The sequence below is a fragment of the Megalops cyprinoides genome, chromosome 11 (genome assembly GCF_013368585.1).
Source record: "Megalops cyprinoides isolate fMegCyp1 chromosome 11, fMegCyp1.pri, whole genome shotgun sequence".
NCBI classification, from domain to species: Eukaryota; Metazoa; Chordata; class Actinopteri; order Elopiformes; family Megalopidae; genus Megalops; species Megalops cyprinoides.
The window spans coordinates 11,040,910-11,056,091 of NC_050593.1; the positions used below are offsets into that span (position 1 = coordinate 11,040,910).

Below are 15,182 nucleotides of genomic sequence, written 5' to 3' on the forward strand. Positions count from 1 at the left end.
CCCTGAAATTCAGTATGTGGATAGTCAGAATTCAACCTCAGTTCTGAAAAACTGCCAAACCTGCATGTTGATTTCTTTGTGTGAGGGCTTGGGAATGAAAGACTGAGAGTCTTTGCTAAGGCATGTGCTGCTGCAGTCACAGTGTTATTCTTGGTAGAGGCCAGCAAGGGATGAAAAGGCCATTTGTGTTTATGTCTGTACATCGCCACCTTTCTGCGCAAGGAGACCTCTTTGTGTAAAGGAAGCCATCTTGAATTCTTTATCACTAGTCAGACATGCTCCACACTGGCTAACCTGGTAGAACCAGTTCCAGTTTCCACTGTTTTGACGGCGCTCCGGCTTGAGAGGTAGCTGCTTCGCGTTGCGTTTCTGCCTTGGGACTGGGACAGGACGCTCCACGGTTCAGCACAGGGGCGAAACGAATGCACATCTTTGGGCTGGGAGGAGGAGGCCGCTAGGATCCGGCACGATGTGTAACAGCAGGTTCTGCATCATGGTGTCCCACCGCTGGCACAAAAGGCTGGCCTGGGTCCGAGGTGAGCCCACTGTGTTTCTCTCCAGGGTTTGCTCTTTGCCTGCTTCATGTCATGGCCACTGGACTTTGCGCCAGCCGTAACATGACTGTCTACGTGTTCTTTACTCGTAAAGATAACTGCATATTCAGTGTGAGAGCACACCTCTGCTGTAAGCAGCTCTCAAATGATTTGCTACTAATGCAAAAGCCTGAATGTTCAAATGAAAACATTCAGAAGGGTATGCCTGCACACTGGTCAATGTAACATGAAGCAGAGGTGAGGAAACCACACAGAAATTAGCGATTATTATGTCTGTTCTTCTCTATGCCCCTGTTGTTTTAAACTACTTTAAAAGCCACTGCTATTCAGTGTACTATATCTTGGACAGCTTTCGCTTTTGTTTTAAGCATATTACAAATGCATCAAACCCTATACACTATACACACTCCTTATATATTGTATACACTGTACACAGTCCTTATGCACTATATGCACTCACTACACACCATACACACTCTCTACGCACTACACATATCCCTATACACTATACACTTGTGTTACTTTTTATTTCACGTGTAGTATCACAATGTGTTTTGGATTCTGTAATCTAATGACTGATGTATGGTAGTATACTTGGCTTCTTCTGACTAGTCATGTTGCACAAGTTAACTTGCGGTACGACTTGAATAGTGTTACGCTCACACTCACTGGTCTGGGAATGTTGTTAGCCTGGCCTGAGACTGTTGCCCATTTAATCTGAATTGATACACTTCTGTTCTTTCATGGTGGAAGTCACTCTGGTTAAGAGTGTCTGCTAAATGGATGGAATGTAAGGTATACACACTCTGTGCACACTATACACTCTCCCCATGTATTATACACACCCCCTACACACAATACACTCTCCCTACGCTATGCTATGAACACTCATTCTCACATGGGACACACTCCCTATATGCTCCACACTTGCACATCAGGGCTAATTCCTGTACAGAGTCCAGTCCTTTACTAATGAATCCACTGAATTCCATGAAGTTCCTCATAAATGGGATTACTGCTACTACTACTTTTTTTAATCATAAATTAATCACAAGACTTTCTGTCACAAGCCAAAATGAATCACAAGTAACCCCATAAGGAAATATTGCCAGATCCAAATTAACCTTTTTTATGGCTAGTAATGATCCAGAAGACTTTTATTTAGGGTGTTGTTTGATTATGACAGTAGATAAAATAGTTTAGCATTAACCAAAAAGTAACATTAGTTCAGCATTAAATATGACTCAAATTATATTATCTGAACTCCTTAAAAATGGCTCCTACATTTGACATGTTCTCCTGTGATCCATGTTGATGTCCAGAGAAAGAGGCCAGTGTGTGTGTGACTGAATAAAGTCAACGCTGGAGGTTTGTTGCTGAGGCCACATGTGTTTTTTTTGAAAGAGAGGTGCTGACGCATTTGAAAGCTCTCCTGCCGCCAGTAAGGGAGATTAATCCTGATTCATCCAGTGACAGCGCTACCCAGACCCAGAGTGTTAAAAACAGGTTGTTCAAAGTGGCGGGGGGATTGCCGAGCACCATGTTTCAGATGTGAGTGAAACAGGTTCATGTCTCTTTTCTCGTTTCAGACTGCAGGTGTGTGCTTGTCTTTTGTGGTTCGTTTATCGGCTGTGTTGTACAGTTCTGTTGGGGTGTTTGCACTCTGTGGTGTGAATTAGATCCTGTTTTGTACTGGCTCCACAAACAAAGCTTAATCAGAGGTTGCAGGTTTAAATCTTAAATGGGACATTGCAATCCTGCCCTCCAGCAATGTATTTAGATTGCAGATAACCTGGCTGTTCTTACAAAGATAATTCTCTGAAAGCATTTTGGAGTGCCTGTGTGCACGTGAGAAGGTCAATCCGGTACTTCTAACATGTGAGTGTTATCTACTGTACCTTTACTGAGAGTCTGGCTGACCCGCGTGGCTGGAATCTTCACAGACAGGTCAGACTTTGGTGTGCACTTGCATTTTGACGTAACAAAACAAACAATACAAAGTCACATGCTCTACAAAAGAGACTGAAAGTTACATAATTTGCAAAATGTTATTCTGATATATTCATCATGAATTTAATCTGGACAAGTGCTTTGTTTTATGTCCTGGATGAGTCTGTATTTTTTGTATGTTAACAACATAACATAATTGTTTCATATTACTTTTCAGAGCCCATTTTTTTCCTTGTTTCCTCATTGGCATGTGGTCCCACATAAAATGCAAACAACAAAGTAAACAAAATTAATATCAGTATCAAAAACCCTTGAAAAAATTTGCAACAACCTCAACCCCTATGAATATTAAATGTATTTAATGTTCAAATTTAAAGTTAATGTCACAGTTTGTCATAAAGGAAATATTTTGAATTTTCATCACTGCAATTTTCATCATTGCATTCATAAGCAGCTGTTGTGTGTGGGGTTTTTTCATCCTGTTTCCTGGAATGTATTTTTCTTAGGAGGTTATGTCCACATATACTGACAATCGGGGCCCAGACAGACTGCTCTTTGTATACTTACGTTACATATGCATGCTTACAAAGTCCCATGTGGCAGTTAGAGTGCATTTTGCTATGGTTAGATGGCCTGTCTTTCATATTTCCTATGGGGGACTAACTGGTAGAGTCCCACATAGGTCACTGGCCTGGTCTTATTCATTTCACCACAGCACTCTCCAGGAACATCATTCTCTTGAAAGCCTGCGTTCATTTGTCCAAGCAGGGCCCTCTGAGGAAACAATGACTTGGCTCCTTGGGCCGATGCAGAAGCGTTCCTCTCACCAGGGCTAGCAGCAGAAGGCCCAAACACAGATAAAACACAGCATTTCTCCCTTACCATAAAAAGATGACAAGACAACATCGAAGAAAGCTGACTTCTTCAATCTCATGTCCTGGAGGCGGGCTTGGCTCTGTCCCTAGTACAGCACAGCCACGCTGGCAACAGCCATCCCCAGGCCCACCCACCTGCGCCTGCGTCTCCACAACCACCTGAGTGCACCCTACGCCACCCCCGCCCCCGCCCCCGCCCCCTGTCTCTCCTTGCCCCCCTCGTGTTCTCGCAGGGTGCCATAAATGCAGGGCGCAGTCCACCTCCCAAGCCCTAATCACAGCGCAGGTTACAAAAGGCCCCTGGCCCCCCTCCCCCTCAGCCTTTAAGTTTGCCGAGCGTAAGGGATTCTGTCTCTTTGCTGTAGGATCTTTAACGGGAGAGGACCAGGAGCTATCTCCATACACTGCAATCATGACAGGTGGGTCAGGAGAGCAGCATCTCAGAGACGTCTCTCAAATTTGCTGTTTTTTGTATTAAACTTATTTAATACAAAATTCTTTTTAAATAACTTAATACATTAATTATAGGTTGTTAAAATGTCAGACTCATTCAACAATGTTATAGCTCAATTGTTTTATGTCAATATTTATGGATATTTATGCGTTTCTTTATTAGGCTGCTTTTTATTTTTTATTTATTTATCCATTGGCATTTTTTGGAGATTTCTTCTTCTTATGAAGTTCTGTGACCTGTGATATAAGACGTTGTTGCCAATCTTGTCTGGTGTTCGGTTTTATTTTAAACAGACTCTGAGAAGCAGGACCTGAAGAAGCCCAAGAAAAAGGTAATTTTGATGTGTCATTCCCAATCTGAACTCAACAGAGGTGTGGAAAAATACAACATTAATTCCTTCAATTCCACCTCATTTAAAAGCCTCAGTTGCAGACATTGGATCATGCAGGCTGGGAGTTCCCTGGATTACAAGTGTAATTTGTTCAAAAAGGCCTAAGTTCCAAAAAGGTCCTTGTACTATATGTTGCTAAATCTCTTTCCTTGTCATCTGGAATACTTGAACCAAGATAAATGGTCTTCGATGATTAGCCCTCAGTTCAATTGTTGACACAATTTTGTCACAGTTGTTATTAGAACACTTTGGCTTAATTTTCCATCAGCTTGTCAGAGTTTGTTCAAGCGTTTACACAAGCAGCTGTGCCATATGGCAGGATGTCATGTCAATGTACCCGAAAGAAGTTAATCTGACCATCACTAGTAATGAGTCATTGCTCTTTTTAAAACGCATCTAAAAAGACGTGCTTCCTAACGCCTCCTTACAGGAGCGCACCCCTGTGTCAGCTCCTCACAGAGCTCTGTCTCCTGTGTTCTCAGGTGGAGGTCTGTGGCTACCCCCTCAGCATCTTCTTCATTGTGGTGAATGAGTTCTGCGAGAGATTCTCCTACTATGGAATGCGAGGTAAGGACCGAGGCCACTGCGACAACAGCCATCGGTGCAAGTGCTGTGATACACAGACCCAGCTGTGTCACTTTGCAGTTGGGAGTCCCGGGTTCGATTCCCAAGTCAGGATTGTGCCATTGCACTGTGCTGAAACCAAACTGATTTTTGGGGGCAGCAGTGGAGCATAATAGTAAGGAACAGGGCTTGTAACCGAAAGGTTGCTGGATCGATTCCCCACTGGGGCACTGCTGCTGTATAGTTGGGCAAGAATTTCCTCAGTAAATATCCAGCTATATAAATGGATAACATGTAAAAACCGTAACCTATGTAAGTCACTCTGGATAAGAGCATCCGCTAAATGACAATGATGTAATGTAAATACCCAGCTGTGCAAATGGATAACGTCGTAAAATGTCAGCTGTGTAGTTCACCCTGGGTAATCAGCAATTAGTGTTGACTCACATGCTTCTCCAATGTCTCTTTCCACTCCACAGCGGTGCTGGTCCTGTACTTCAGGTACTTCCTGAAGTGGGATGATGACATGGCCACCTCCATCTACCACACCTTTGTGGCCCTCTGCTACCTGACGCCCATCCTGGGTGCCATCGTGGCCGACTCCTGGCTGGGGAAGTTCAAGTGAGTGACGGGGGGGAAGGCGCCGAGGGGCAGGCATGGTCACCACTACCGATGCGTGGAATGCATAGCCCGCCCTCCGTCACCCCTAGGTAACCCTTTGATCTCGTGCCCCCTCGCAGGACCATCGTCTACCTGTCCATCGTCTACACCATCGGGCAGGCTGTGATGGCGGTGAGTGCTATTCACGACATCACGGACACGGACGGGGACGGAACACCGAACAACATGACCCTCCACGTGTGAGTCCGCTGATCTCTCTGCAGCGCCACCTAGTGTCGAAGATGGCTGTTTTCATAAATGAGCATAATTTCCCGTGCCAATATGCATCTTAGTACTTCAGCATAAACCCAAAGTAGATATTAGTATGAATCCAGTGGGAAGACCCAGTGCACCACTTACTCAGTAGTATGCAGTTAGTGTCCCTTCTCAATAGTTGTGAGTGTTATATCTGAATAATGGTAGTCTAAGAACAGTTACTGTGTTGGTTGTATATGGTATTTATTGGTATAATAGCAATAGGGTTGCTGTGATTGGGTGAATGACGTTGGCCTAATGGCAACAGACATACATCTGGTTTCATCTGGTTTCAATCAAAATTTAAATTTTTTTTTCCAAAAGAAACACAACAACTTGATGAGTGCTGAACTCATCAAACTGTGTTTGTGAAGGTAACTTAATTTTGAGTCAAAGTTGAGGAAAGATGTTTAAAATTCAGGGAATCTAAGAGTTAGTGTATGATGCGGAGGATGCTGGTGATCTACAAATATGAGAGACAGAGGGTTTAGCTCTGTTTGATAATTATTTTAGTGAGGTATACAAGGGTCCATCATGGTGGAATCAGCTGTCGATAGGTGATGTACACTCAAACTGGAAAGCTAATTGTGAAGAACAGATTCACTGGCGTGAGATAAAAGAAACATCAGCCTGTCAGTGGGAGTGTTAGCTGGGCAGCAATGTGGTGTCCTAGCTAAAGAAGTGGGTTTGTGACCTAAAGGCCGCTGGTTCATTTCTACTGTTATACCCTTCAGCAGTGCTTTACCTGGGTTGTTGTGGAAAAAAATTATGATATGTAAGTTGCTACAGAGAAGGTTGCCCGCTCAGCTACAGTTGCTACAGAGAAGGGTGCCCACTCAAAATGGTAAAGGTTGCATTTTCGGCCTATCCTAGTGTGCTCTCCATGGTGGGGCTGCTGCTCATCGCCCTGGGGACGGGTGGGATCAAGCCCTGCGTGGCGGCCTTCGGTGGGGACCAGTTTGAGGACCACCAGGTGAGGTCCACCACACCCACATTTTCTAGCCATCGCCTCTTCCCCCTTTTCACCTGCTGATAGAACCAGCTTCAGACCCAGACATTCTCTCCATAGCCTGGGACCACGCCAGGACCCAATAAAGCAGATATTCATTTATTGTCTCTCTCCAAGGCCAAGCCCAAGAAGCATTTATGGCATACTGCAATACTGATAATAACGATATCAAAAGTCAAGAGCAATAACAATGAAATTCCAAGAAAGCGATATTTATTTTTTGAGCTTTTGTCAGCAGCGATATTGTGATATGGAAAGAAGTTTTGTTCAGTATTCACATCTCTCCTTCTTCTCAGTCATTATTCAAAATCGGGGCCCTTTGAGAGTTGTCACTGGGGTGTCACTCAGCCCTTCTCACTGTCACTTTTCTGCAGGAGAAACAGAGGAGCACGTTCTTCTCCATCTTCTACCTGTCCATCAACGCTGGAAGTCTCCTGTCCACCATCATCACTCCAATCCTCAGAGGTATGAGTCACAGCTGTGACATCAGCCCAAATGGGTCTGCCAAAAGGCAGGGAAGGTGCCTTGGTACAGTGACAGCAGAGTGAAGCTTCCACTCATTACGGGGTTCAAGAAGCCTCGCTCTCCCATCACAAGTAATATAGCCTCAGTACTCTCCAGTGAGGGGGGCCTCCCAGTTATGCCCTGGGTATTTCCTATGGTGCTGACTAAAACAGCACAATGCCTAATACTAGGGAGACAAAACAGAGAGAATTGTGCTCGGTGAAAACTGATGGGATATGAAATAAGCAATGTCTTTCTGGTAGATTATAATTAGGCTCAATGTGCGTGTTGGTATGATGTCGGTGTGTTCCTCTTAAGTGTGATTGTTAGTTAGTTGTGTGTCAATTTATGCTGGAACAATAGCTGTTTATATCCATGCTTTTGCAGCTTCATGCTAGGTTCCAAAGCTACAGCCAGTTTTGTTTTTTAGTGCTCTTGCTACTCCTGTGACGTTCAATTAATACATTGTGCCAATGGCCTTACACATTGCTTTTGACAAGACCCGACCGTCTGCTAAATGGTCAAGTAATGAGTATAAATGATGAGAAGTCTGTGGGACTATGACGGTGTGACACAGTCTTCCCCGTGTGTCCCCGTTCCATCCACAGGTCAGGAGTGCGGCATCAGGTCCCAGCAGAAGTGCTACTCGCTGGCCTTCGGCGTCCCCGCCGCCCTCATGGTGGTCGCCCTGCGTAAGCTCCTTCCCACGGCGCCTCTGTTCTCCAGCCCCTGTCTTTATTCTCCGTGGGCTGTGTCTGAAGGCCGCTGATTTCGTGTCTGTGTGTCCTCTGCAGTTGTGTTCATCGTCGGGAGCAGCATGTACACCAAGGCGGCCCCAAAAGGCAACATCATGCTGGAAGTCTGCAAGTGCATTGGGGTGAGTCAGGCCTAACTCGCCTTCAGAGCCTGTGATTGATTTAGGTGGTCTCTGTCCTTTGCGTCTGATCCCAGATCAACATCAAAATTTGATATTAAATTGTGGAGGTGAGGACTGGGGAAGGGAAGCCTGATCTTAGATCAGTTATGAAGGGCAGAAATACACTGACCATGTTTTTTGCATTCTCTTTGTACCGTCATTCAGTCGTATAGATAGTTACTTTGAGAAAAATTGTCCTCATTGTGTCTGGGCAGCTCTTTCTGCACGTATCAGACAGTAACGTTTTTGCACCTGGTTGTGAACAGTACTGCAGTATGCTGTATGTGTGACAAGCCTGTTTTAGTTTACATGAATGCTGTTCTCTCCACCTAAACTAAAACAGATAACTTTAATAATTGTGAGAGGTTGACTGATCTGGGCCTGTCCTTTCTTCTTCAGTTTGCATTGAAGAACCGCTTCAGGCACAGAAGCAAACAGCATCCCAAGCGAGAGCACTGGATGGACTGGGCCAACGAGAAATATGACGTATGTCCACTCTCAGACTACGCACGGGTCATACTATACCGCACACTACACACTGCACGCTCAACACTGCACACTACGCACTGCACACTGCATACAAATCACTGTGCACTGCACAACACACACCTCACTCTACAAACTACTCACTATTCACTGTGCACACCGCATACCACACATTGGATATGATGCGCTGTACACCAAGAACTGCACACCACACACTGCATGCTAAATACTGCACCAGTGTAGACGTGCCTAATCCAGGACTGGAAATAACCCTTCCTCTGTCCCGACTCTCTCTCTCTCTCTGCTCCTGTCTTCCTTCAGAAACTCCTCATCGCTCAAATCAAGATGGTGCTGAAGGTTCTGTTCCTTTACATCCCGCTGCCTATGTTCTGGGCGCTGTTCGACCAGCAGGTAACAGGGCTTCTTTCTTAGTGTCTGTTGGATAAGACAAAATGAATGGAGGCCCGTAACCCGGCCAACTAAAAGCACAGCTTAATTCGATACAGACAAATTTAAACACAGGTGCATTTTCAGAAGTAAAAACTGAGCCAGGGCGCACTGACAGCTGTGGTTACCATGCTATATGTTGTCCGTGTGGAAAGAGGAGGGAAGTGTGTGAGGAATGGACTCTCTAAGCAGACTGTGACTCCGTTTGCAGGGCTCGCGCTGGACCCTCCAGGCCACCACCATGGACGGGAACTTTGTAAGTGTCTCAGCGTCCTCGGAAGGACACATTTTAATGTGACTCATATCCCCCTCCGTTTGCCGTGGAGCAAAGTCACTTACAGTCCCGTGCTTTCTTTTCAGGGAGCTCTCATCATTCAGCCGGATCAAATGCAGGTGAGTCACAGAGGTCAAGCTCCGGACGCTTTCCCACCGATGTGATTGAGCCTCAGCTCAGTTCTTCAGTGTTAAAGCTCCTTCTTTTGGGCAGACTGTGAACCCGATCCTCATCTTGGTGCTGGTGCCCATCGTGGACAGCGCTGTCTACCCGCTGATCAAGAAGTGCGGCCTCAACTTCACGTGAGTCTCGCCCTCCTGAAACGTCACAAGTATTTCTGAGCCAATTGCGCACGCACAGAACTAAAAGGTCAGTCTGTGGAGAATAAAGACCCGTGTTATTTCTGGTGGTTAGCACAGAAGCCTTACACCCCCAGGGGCCAGGGTTCAACTCTGTCTGTGCTGAGTTTGCATGTCCTCCCTGTGTCTGAGCTGGTTCCTGGTACCACACTTTCCTTATCCTGCAGTTTAAAGACGTGCTCTCTGGGTTCTGACTGGCCTACGCTATATCGTCCCAATACACGCATGCATGCCTACTTGCATACCTGTGTGGGTTCGGATTCAGCTCACCGTCGCCCCCTTCAGGATGAAATTACATATTACGTAGGTGGATGGAAACACGCCGGCGGATCCCAGCATTGCATTGTGTGTGGAATGCGCTGTAGGTGTGGGCTCACCAGCATTGGTTGTTTCTGCAGTCGTGAGAGCCGTGGCTGCTCTCTGGCTACCGCACCCAGGAGCCAGGCAGCGTGGTTAGAAAGGATCGCAGGTCTGACCGCCTGTCTCTGCTCTGCAGGCCTCTGAAGAGAATGACCGTGGGGATGCTGCTGGCGGGCCTGGCCTTCGTGGCAGCAGCGCTGGTGCAGATCGAGATTGACGTGAGTGAGGCCGTCGACCAATCCGGAGAGCCCATGAACCAGCCATGTACAACCTGTACACACACAGCTCTAATCTGACCATAAAGGAAACAGAGACTTTTTTTAGAAGATTAAAAACACAGGGAAAGTCTTTGGTTGTTATACATCAGTCCTGTCGGGGTCAGTTGTATGGTACAAGCTTGGTATGGCCAGATAAACACGTTCCCTGGATTTCTTTTATAAATACATGTACGCCAGAGCTCACAGCCGACCAAATCTCATAGAATTTCTGCTGTAGACATTAGAAGGGGGCATTGGAGAGAGTGTATGTGTCTATGTACGTGTGCTTGTATGTGTGTGTGTGTGTGTGTGTGTGTGTGTAATAGTGTGTCTGCTTTTGTGCACATGTGCATGTGCCTGTTTGTGACCTTCATGTTAGCAGATGAATACAGTCTCTTGAATCAGGGCGATGCCAATGTACATGAGCAGAGAGCACATGAGTGCTAATTCACCCTGTCACTGTGTGCTCTCTTACAGAAAACCTTGCCAACCTTCCCATCCAAATCCCAAAGTCAGGTGAAATTCCTAAACCTGGGTGGCAACCCTGTGGACATAACTGTTGGCACCGAAACTATGCATGTTGGCGCTTTTCAGGTAAGCAGATAGCAATACCACCTTATGTACTGACCATGACAAAGCAAGCTGGAATTTTTTTAACATGACATGCATTTTGAAAAGGGGAGTAAGTTTGGTTTGCTAAGCTGTATGTTGTATTGTTGTGTTATTTCTTAGAGGGCCATATCCAACTAAAGCCTATATTTAATGCTCCGCTTGGGAATCTGTCCTGCAACCTTTTTTATAGGCAGTCCACTCCCCTAACCACTGCACCACACCTCCACCTGGCTCTTGCAGGTAGTGGTGAAAGTCACATCTGGGTCGTACCCCTCCACTAAATGCAACCTTCCATTTTTCCACACCTCTGCATGTGGTATCACAGTACTTGGCCTCTGAGAGCACATATCTAGGGATAGGCACAAATAAACTCATTCAAGGCCTAAACAAGCAGCTTTGAGCTTGTTGTCTTGAAAGCCACCAAATAAGGAATATGTAAAATTCCTTTTCACGTCATACACAAAGTAGAAAAAAAAATCAATTAGGGGCAAAGATGCACAATCTTCACATTTGTACAAGATGAGAGGGATCAGATGCAAACTCTTTCCAGGGACTTGCCCTTCCCTGACTCTCCACTAGAGGGAGTTTGCATTTCAACAGTTCATATAAATTTGTAATGCTATTCTAAACATACTTTATTCCATTTCTCCCTGCAGGCCACTGTGGATTACACGACGTATGACACAGCCAGCATAAAGGTCTCTGTGGCCTCTATAAGTGAGACAGTCTACTTACAGAAAGGAGCACGGGAGACTCTGCTGATCGACCCTGCCAACAAAACAATGGATTTGGTAAGTATCACACTGCTCGCTGTTCACACAGTGAAACTGTGCAGATGGCACTGTTTTAACAGACTCATCCAGTCCTGTCCCTGGGCAAGTCAAAAGGTGTTTGGCTTATTTTATCCAAGACGATTCCTGCTTCCTGATTACAGACAAGAGCAGGAAAAGTGAACCCTGAAATAGGCAGATGTGCAATGTGTTCTCAGTCACTGATTCCTCTGAACCACTCACAATGCTTGTCATAGCAAATACACTATAATTGGCTCCAAACAGTGAGCTGTTAACAACCCCTGTTGGCTCCACCCAATTGGGGGCTTATAAAGCCTCACTCTCTCCAGATAACGTCTGTCACCTGATCCCAGACGGGCTGGAGGAAGCTCCAGTGACAGCACACGCTCTTGTTTTTTTCTTTATGACTGAAACCTTTTTGATGTGAGGCCCCAGAAGGCAGTGTCCAGAAGATCTCATTGACGCGTGACTCTTATATTTTCCTCTTCCAGATCGACGATATAACTAAAAAGCCAGAGGAAGGCAATAATGCCATCAGGTAAGCTGGCATGAAAAGACACTGACGTTAAGTTCCCAATACTGTAGCGATCTGCTCTCACGGATAGGGCATTTCTGCTTAGGTCCATACTCCACTGTGAGGAAAGAGAGGGAAAAAAGGAGACAAATTGACTTTCTCTCATGCCATTATACTGAGCTTAACATACAGCAGAAAACCCTATAAAAAAAAAAGAACAAGGATTTGGTGGAGGGAAAGGTGCAGGGTCATGGTCCTTACAGAACATTTGCTGTGATATTGTTATTCTTTTGGGGGCTGAAGCCTTATTATTTTATTCCTTTTTTTCCAGATTTGTGAATGGTATGGATTCAGTATTGAACGTGTCAACAAGTAAAACAGACTATGGAGCGGTTTGGCCCTACACTGCTTCAAACTACTCTCAGATACCGGAGGGGAAGTAAGTATCTTCACAGGACTATAGGGCTAATTTACACAAGTACATGTACATCCGTGTATCTATATACCACATCTATCATACAGCACTCTGTCATTCTACCACCTGCTGCTGAGAAACAGCCATTTGAATAACAGGGAGTGGCCTTTACTCTTAGATACAGTTTCAAGCCTTCATGACATGACGTGCTTCTTGATACTACCTGTATTCCACAGTAGACTCTGCAATACTTTTGTCTCCTTTGGCACTTTATAGGACTGAATGAAAAATCTGAACATGTTGTGGTCTTTGCAATTCTCATTGAATAAGCTGAATCTTCATCTATTGAGTAGTAGTCTTGTATTCTAGCAGCTTTGTCCTTTCTGCTGGTTTCATCGATGTACCTGCACAGGTTTGGTCAGGGATGTGAGAGATTTCCTTTCTGTACATGGTTAGCACTGTGAAAGGTAGCATTTGCTGTATTAAGGGCTGATAATGTCCCTCTGTAAAGATACTGATAATTTAGGGTGTCCCCTCTGTCTCCTCAGGACCACCTTCACAATCAAGAATGATGCAGGGGACACGTGTGAATTCACCATGACACTGGGATTTGGTAGCTCTTTCACTGTCCTCATCCCCAGCACATTCAAATGGGACCAAAATGTGAGTTGGCTTCATGTTTAAAAATTGTGTTTTTTAGATAAAAACCTTGGCCAGTCAACTACCTGTACAGGGGATTGATTTTTTTCTGTTTTGCTCATATCTTTGAACCAGTGCACATCTACCATAGAGCCTATTATGGACATCAAACCCAACACCTTCCACATGGCCTGGCAGATCCCACAGTACTTCCTCATGACCACTGGAGAGGTGGTCTTCTCTGTCACCGGCCTTGAGTTCTCCTACTCACAGGTAGGGGGCGCACCTTCTTGTCAAACAAGTAGACAGTAGACATGTAATGTTATGTGATGTAGATTGGGTCCCCGGTCTCTATGGCAGAATAGATGGAAGGATAGGAGTCTTTCTAGGCCTTTAGCATAAGCGGTCTGAAATGCTTTTGTTGGAAAATTCACCTCCTATATCATGTTTCCGAGGTTCTGATGTGCCGGGTGATATGACTACATATCTGAAGCCTTTGTTATTAGACCTCAAGGCTAATTAAAATAACCTCACAGCTGGTGCCTTCAAGTCATGCAGCTGATTTTGACCCATATGCTCGCATGTGATGTGCAACGTCTCTCACTCTCCAGGCTCCAAGCAACATGAAGTCAGTGCTTCAGGCTGGATGGCTGTTTACTGTCGCCGTGGGCAACATCATTGTGCTGATTGTGGCAGAGGCAGCACAGCTCCCAGATCAGGTGTGTGTGTATGTGTGTGTGTTTGTTTGTGTGTGTGCGCTTGTGTGTCTGTGCATATGTGCATGCATGTGTGTGTATGTGTGTGTGTGTGTGTGTGTGTGTGTGTGTGTGTGCCTGTGCAAATGTGCATGCGTGCAATTCATAAATCTTTGGTACAAATGACACATTTGTTGATCATTAGAATGACAGATCTGGTGGGTTTTTCACTTCTGTATGTGAGCGTGTATGTTTGCTTGTGTCCACAGTGGGCAGAGTACATCCTTTTTGCCTCCCTCCTGGTGGCAGTGTGCATAATCTTTGCTGTGATGGCCTACTTCTACACTTACGTGGACCCTTCAGAGATAGAAGCCCAGTTCAACAAGGATGGAACAGAAGAAGAAAAGAAACAGGAGAAGGACAGCATCCCAATGAAGAAGAAAGACTCCATCGAGCACCACGACGAAGACATCAAGCAAACCAAGATCTAAACACCTCGATAAGCTTCTTTTTTTTTGCCCCAGTGGGTTGAATTGGTTTGGTGTCATGCATCTGGGGCTATGGCACAGCCCTGCAGTGCTCAAAGAGGACAGTCTGTTATGAGTAAATAGAACGTAATGCTTCACCGGCATCAGATCATTCTACCCCTGACACCAAGGTGCTTCCAAACTGAGATTAAGACGGTTGTGTCCATGACAGCGATGGAGCTGGTGAAACACCATGCAGTGTAGTATTGCGTAAGAGTGGCTTTTGAAAGGGAAGAGTGAATCGCTCCAGTTTTTGGGAGAGAGCTGAACAAAACAAGAAGCATGACACTTTATTATACTTTAGTTTCCAGTGACTGAAATTTAAAATCTTTAAAAGATGTGAACGGTGTTCATGAAAAAATACCATCTCAGATTCCAGCTTTGCGGGATAATTACCTTAATATTGTAAATAATTTTTTTTACAATAATTTTTTTTCATTCATTTTATTGGGGTTACCAAAGAGGTAAAATACATGTCCATTCCAGCTTTTGTAAGTATTATGTGTAACTTGTATTTTTATCATTGTTATTGTGCTTTTGTACATGATGGGGCCAGTCGCTCCACCAACACACAGAGACACCTTAATGAAGCTGCTTCTCTCTCAGTCATGTTGAACAGTAAAACTGTGTGACAAACATGTTCCTGTCAATCAATAAGAGTTTAAATAAATTTA

At 45.0% G+C, this 15,182-nt stretch overlaps 1 protein-coding gene across 1 annotated transcript; it reads left to right on the forward strand.

Moving 5' to 3' along the window:
• The first annotated feature begins 479 nt into the window (after positions 1-479).
• On the forward strand, positions 480-14,812 carry LOC118785465 (solute carrier family 15 member 1-like). The gene is made up of 24 exons (XM_036540121.1): positions 480-536; positions 3,745-3,798; positions 4,127-4,164; positions 4,707-4,791; positions 5,268-5,409; positions 5,529-5,648; positions 6,577-6,676; positions 7,087-7,177; positions 7,825-7,908; positions 8,011-8,093; positions 8,532-8,618; positions 8,940-9,029; positions 9,277-9,321; positions 9,426-9,458; positions 9,553-9,641; positions 10,195-10,276; positions 10,793-10,909; positions 11,584-11,718; positions 12,210-12,256; positions 12,564-12,671; positions 13,196-13,310; positions 13,422-13,559; positions 13,898-14,005; positions 14,251-14,812. Exons 1-24 carry the CDS (start codon positions 494-496, stop codon positions 14,470-14,472), a joined length of 2,256 nt encoding a protein of 751 aa, XP_036396014.1. The 5' UTR covers positions 480-493; the 3' UTR covers positions 14,473-14,812.
• Positions 14,813-15,182: the final 370 nt, after the last annotated feature.

Excerpts from the sequence above, each read along its gene's own strand:
- LOC118785465 (XM_036540121.1), top strand. The coding sequence starts at position 494 with ATGGTGTCCCACCGCTGGCACAAAAGGCTGGCCTGGGTCCGAG. Across the intron at positions 3,799-4,126 it reads ATACACTGCAATCATGACAG|ACTCTGAGAAGCAGGACCTG; the intron begins GTGGGTCAGGAG and ends TATTTTAAACAG. Across the intron at positions 9,030-9,276 it reads GGGCGCTGTTCGACCAGCAG|GGCTCGCGCTGGACCCTCCA; the intron begins GTAACAGGGCTT and ends CTCCGTTTGCAG.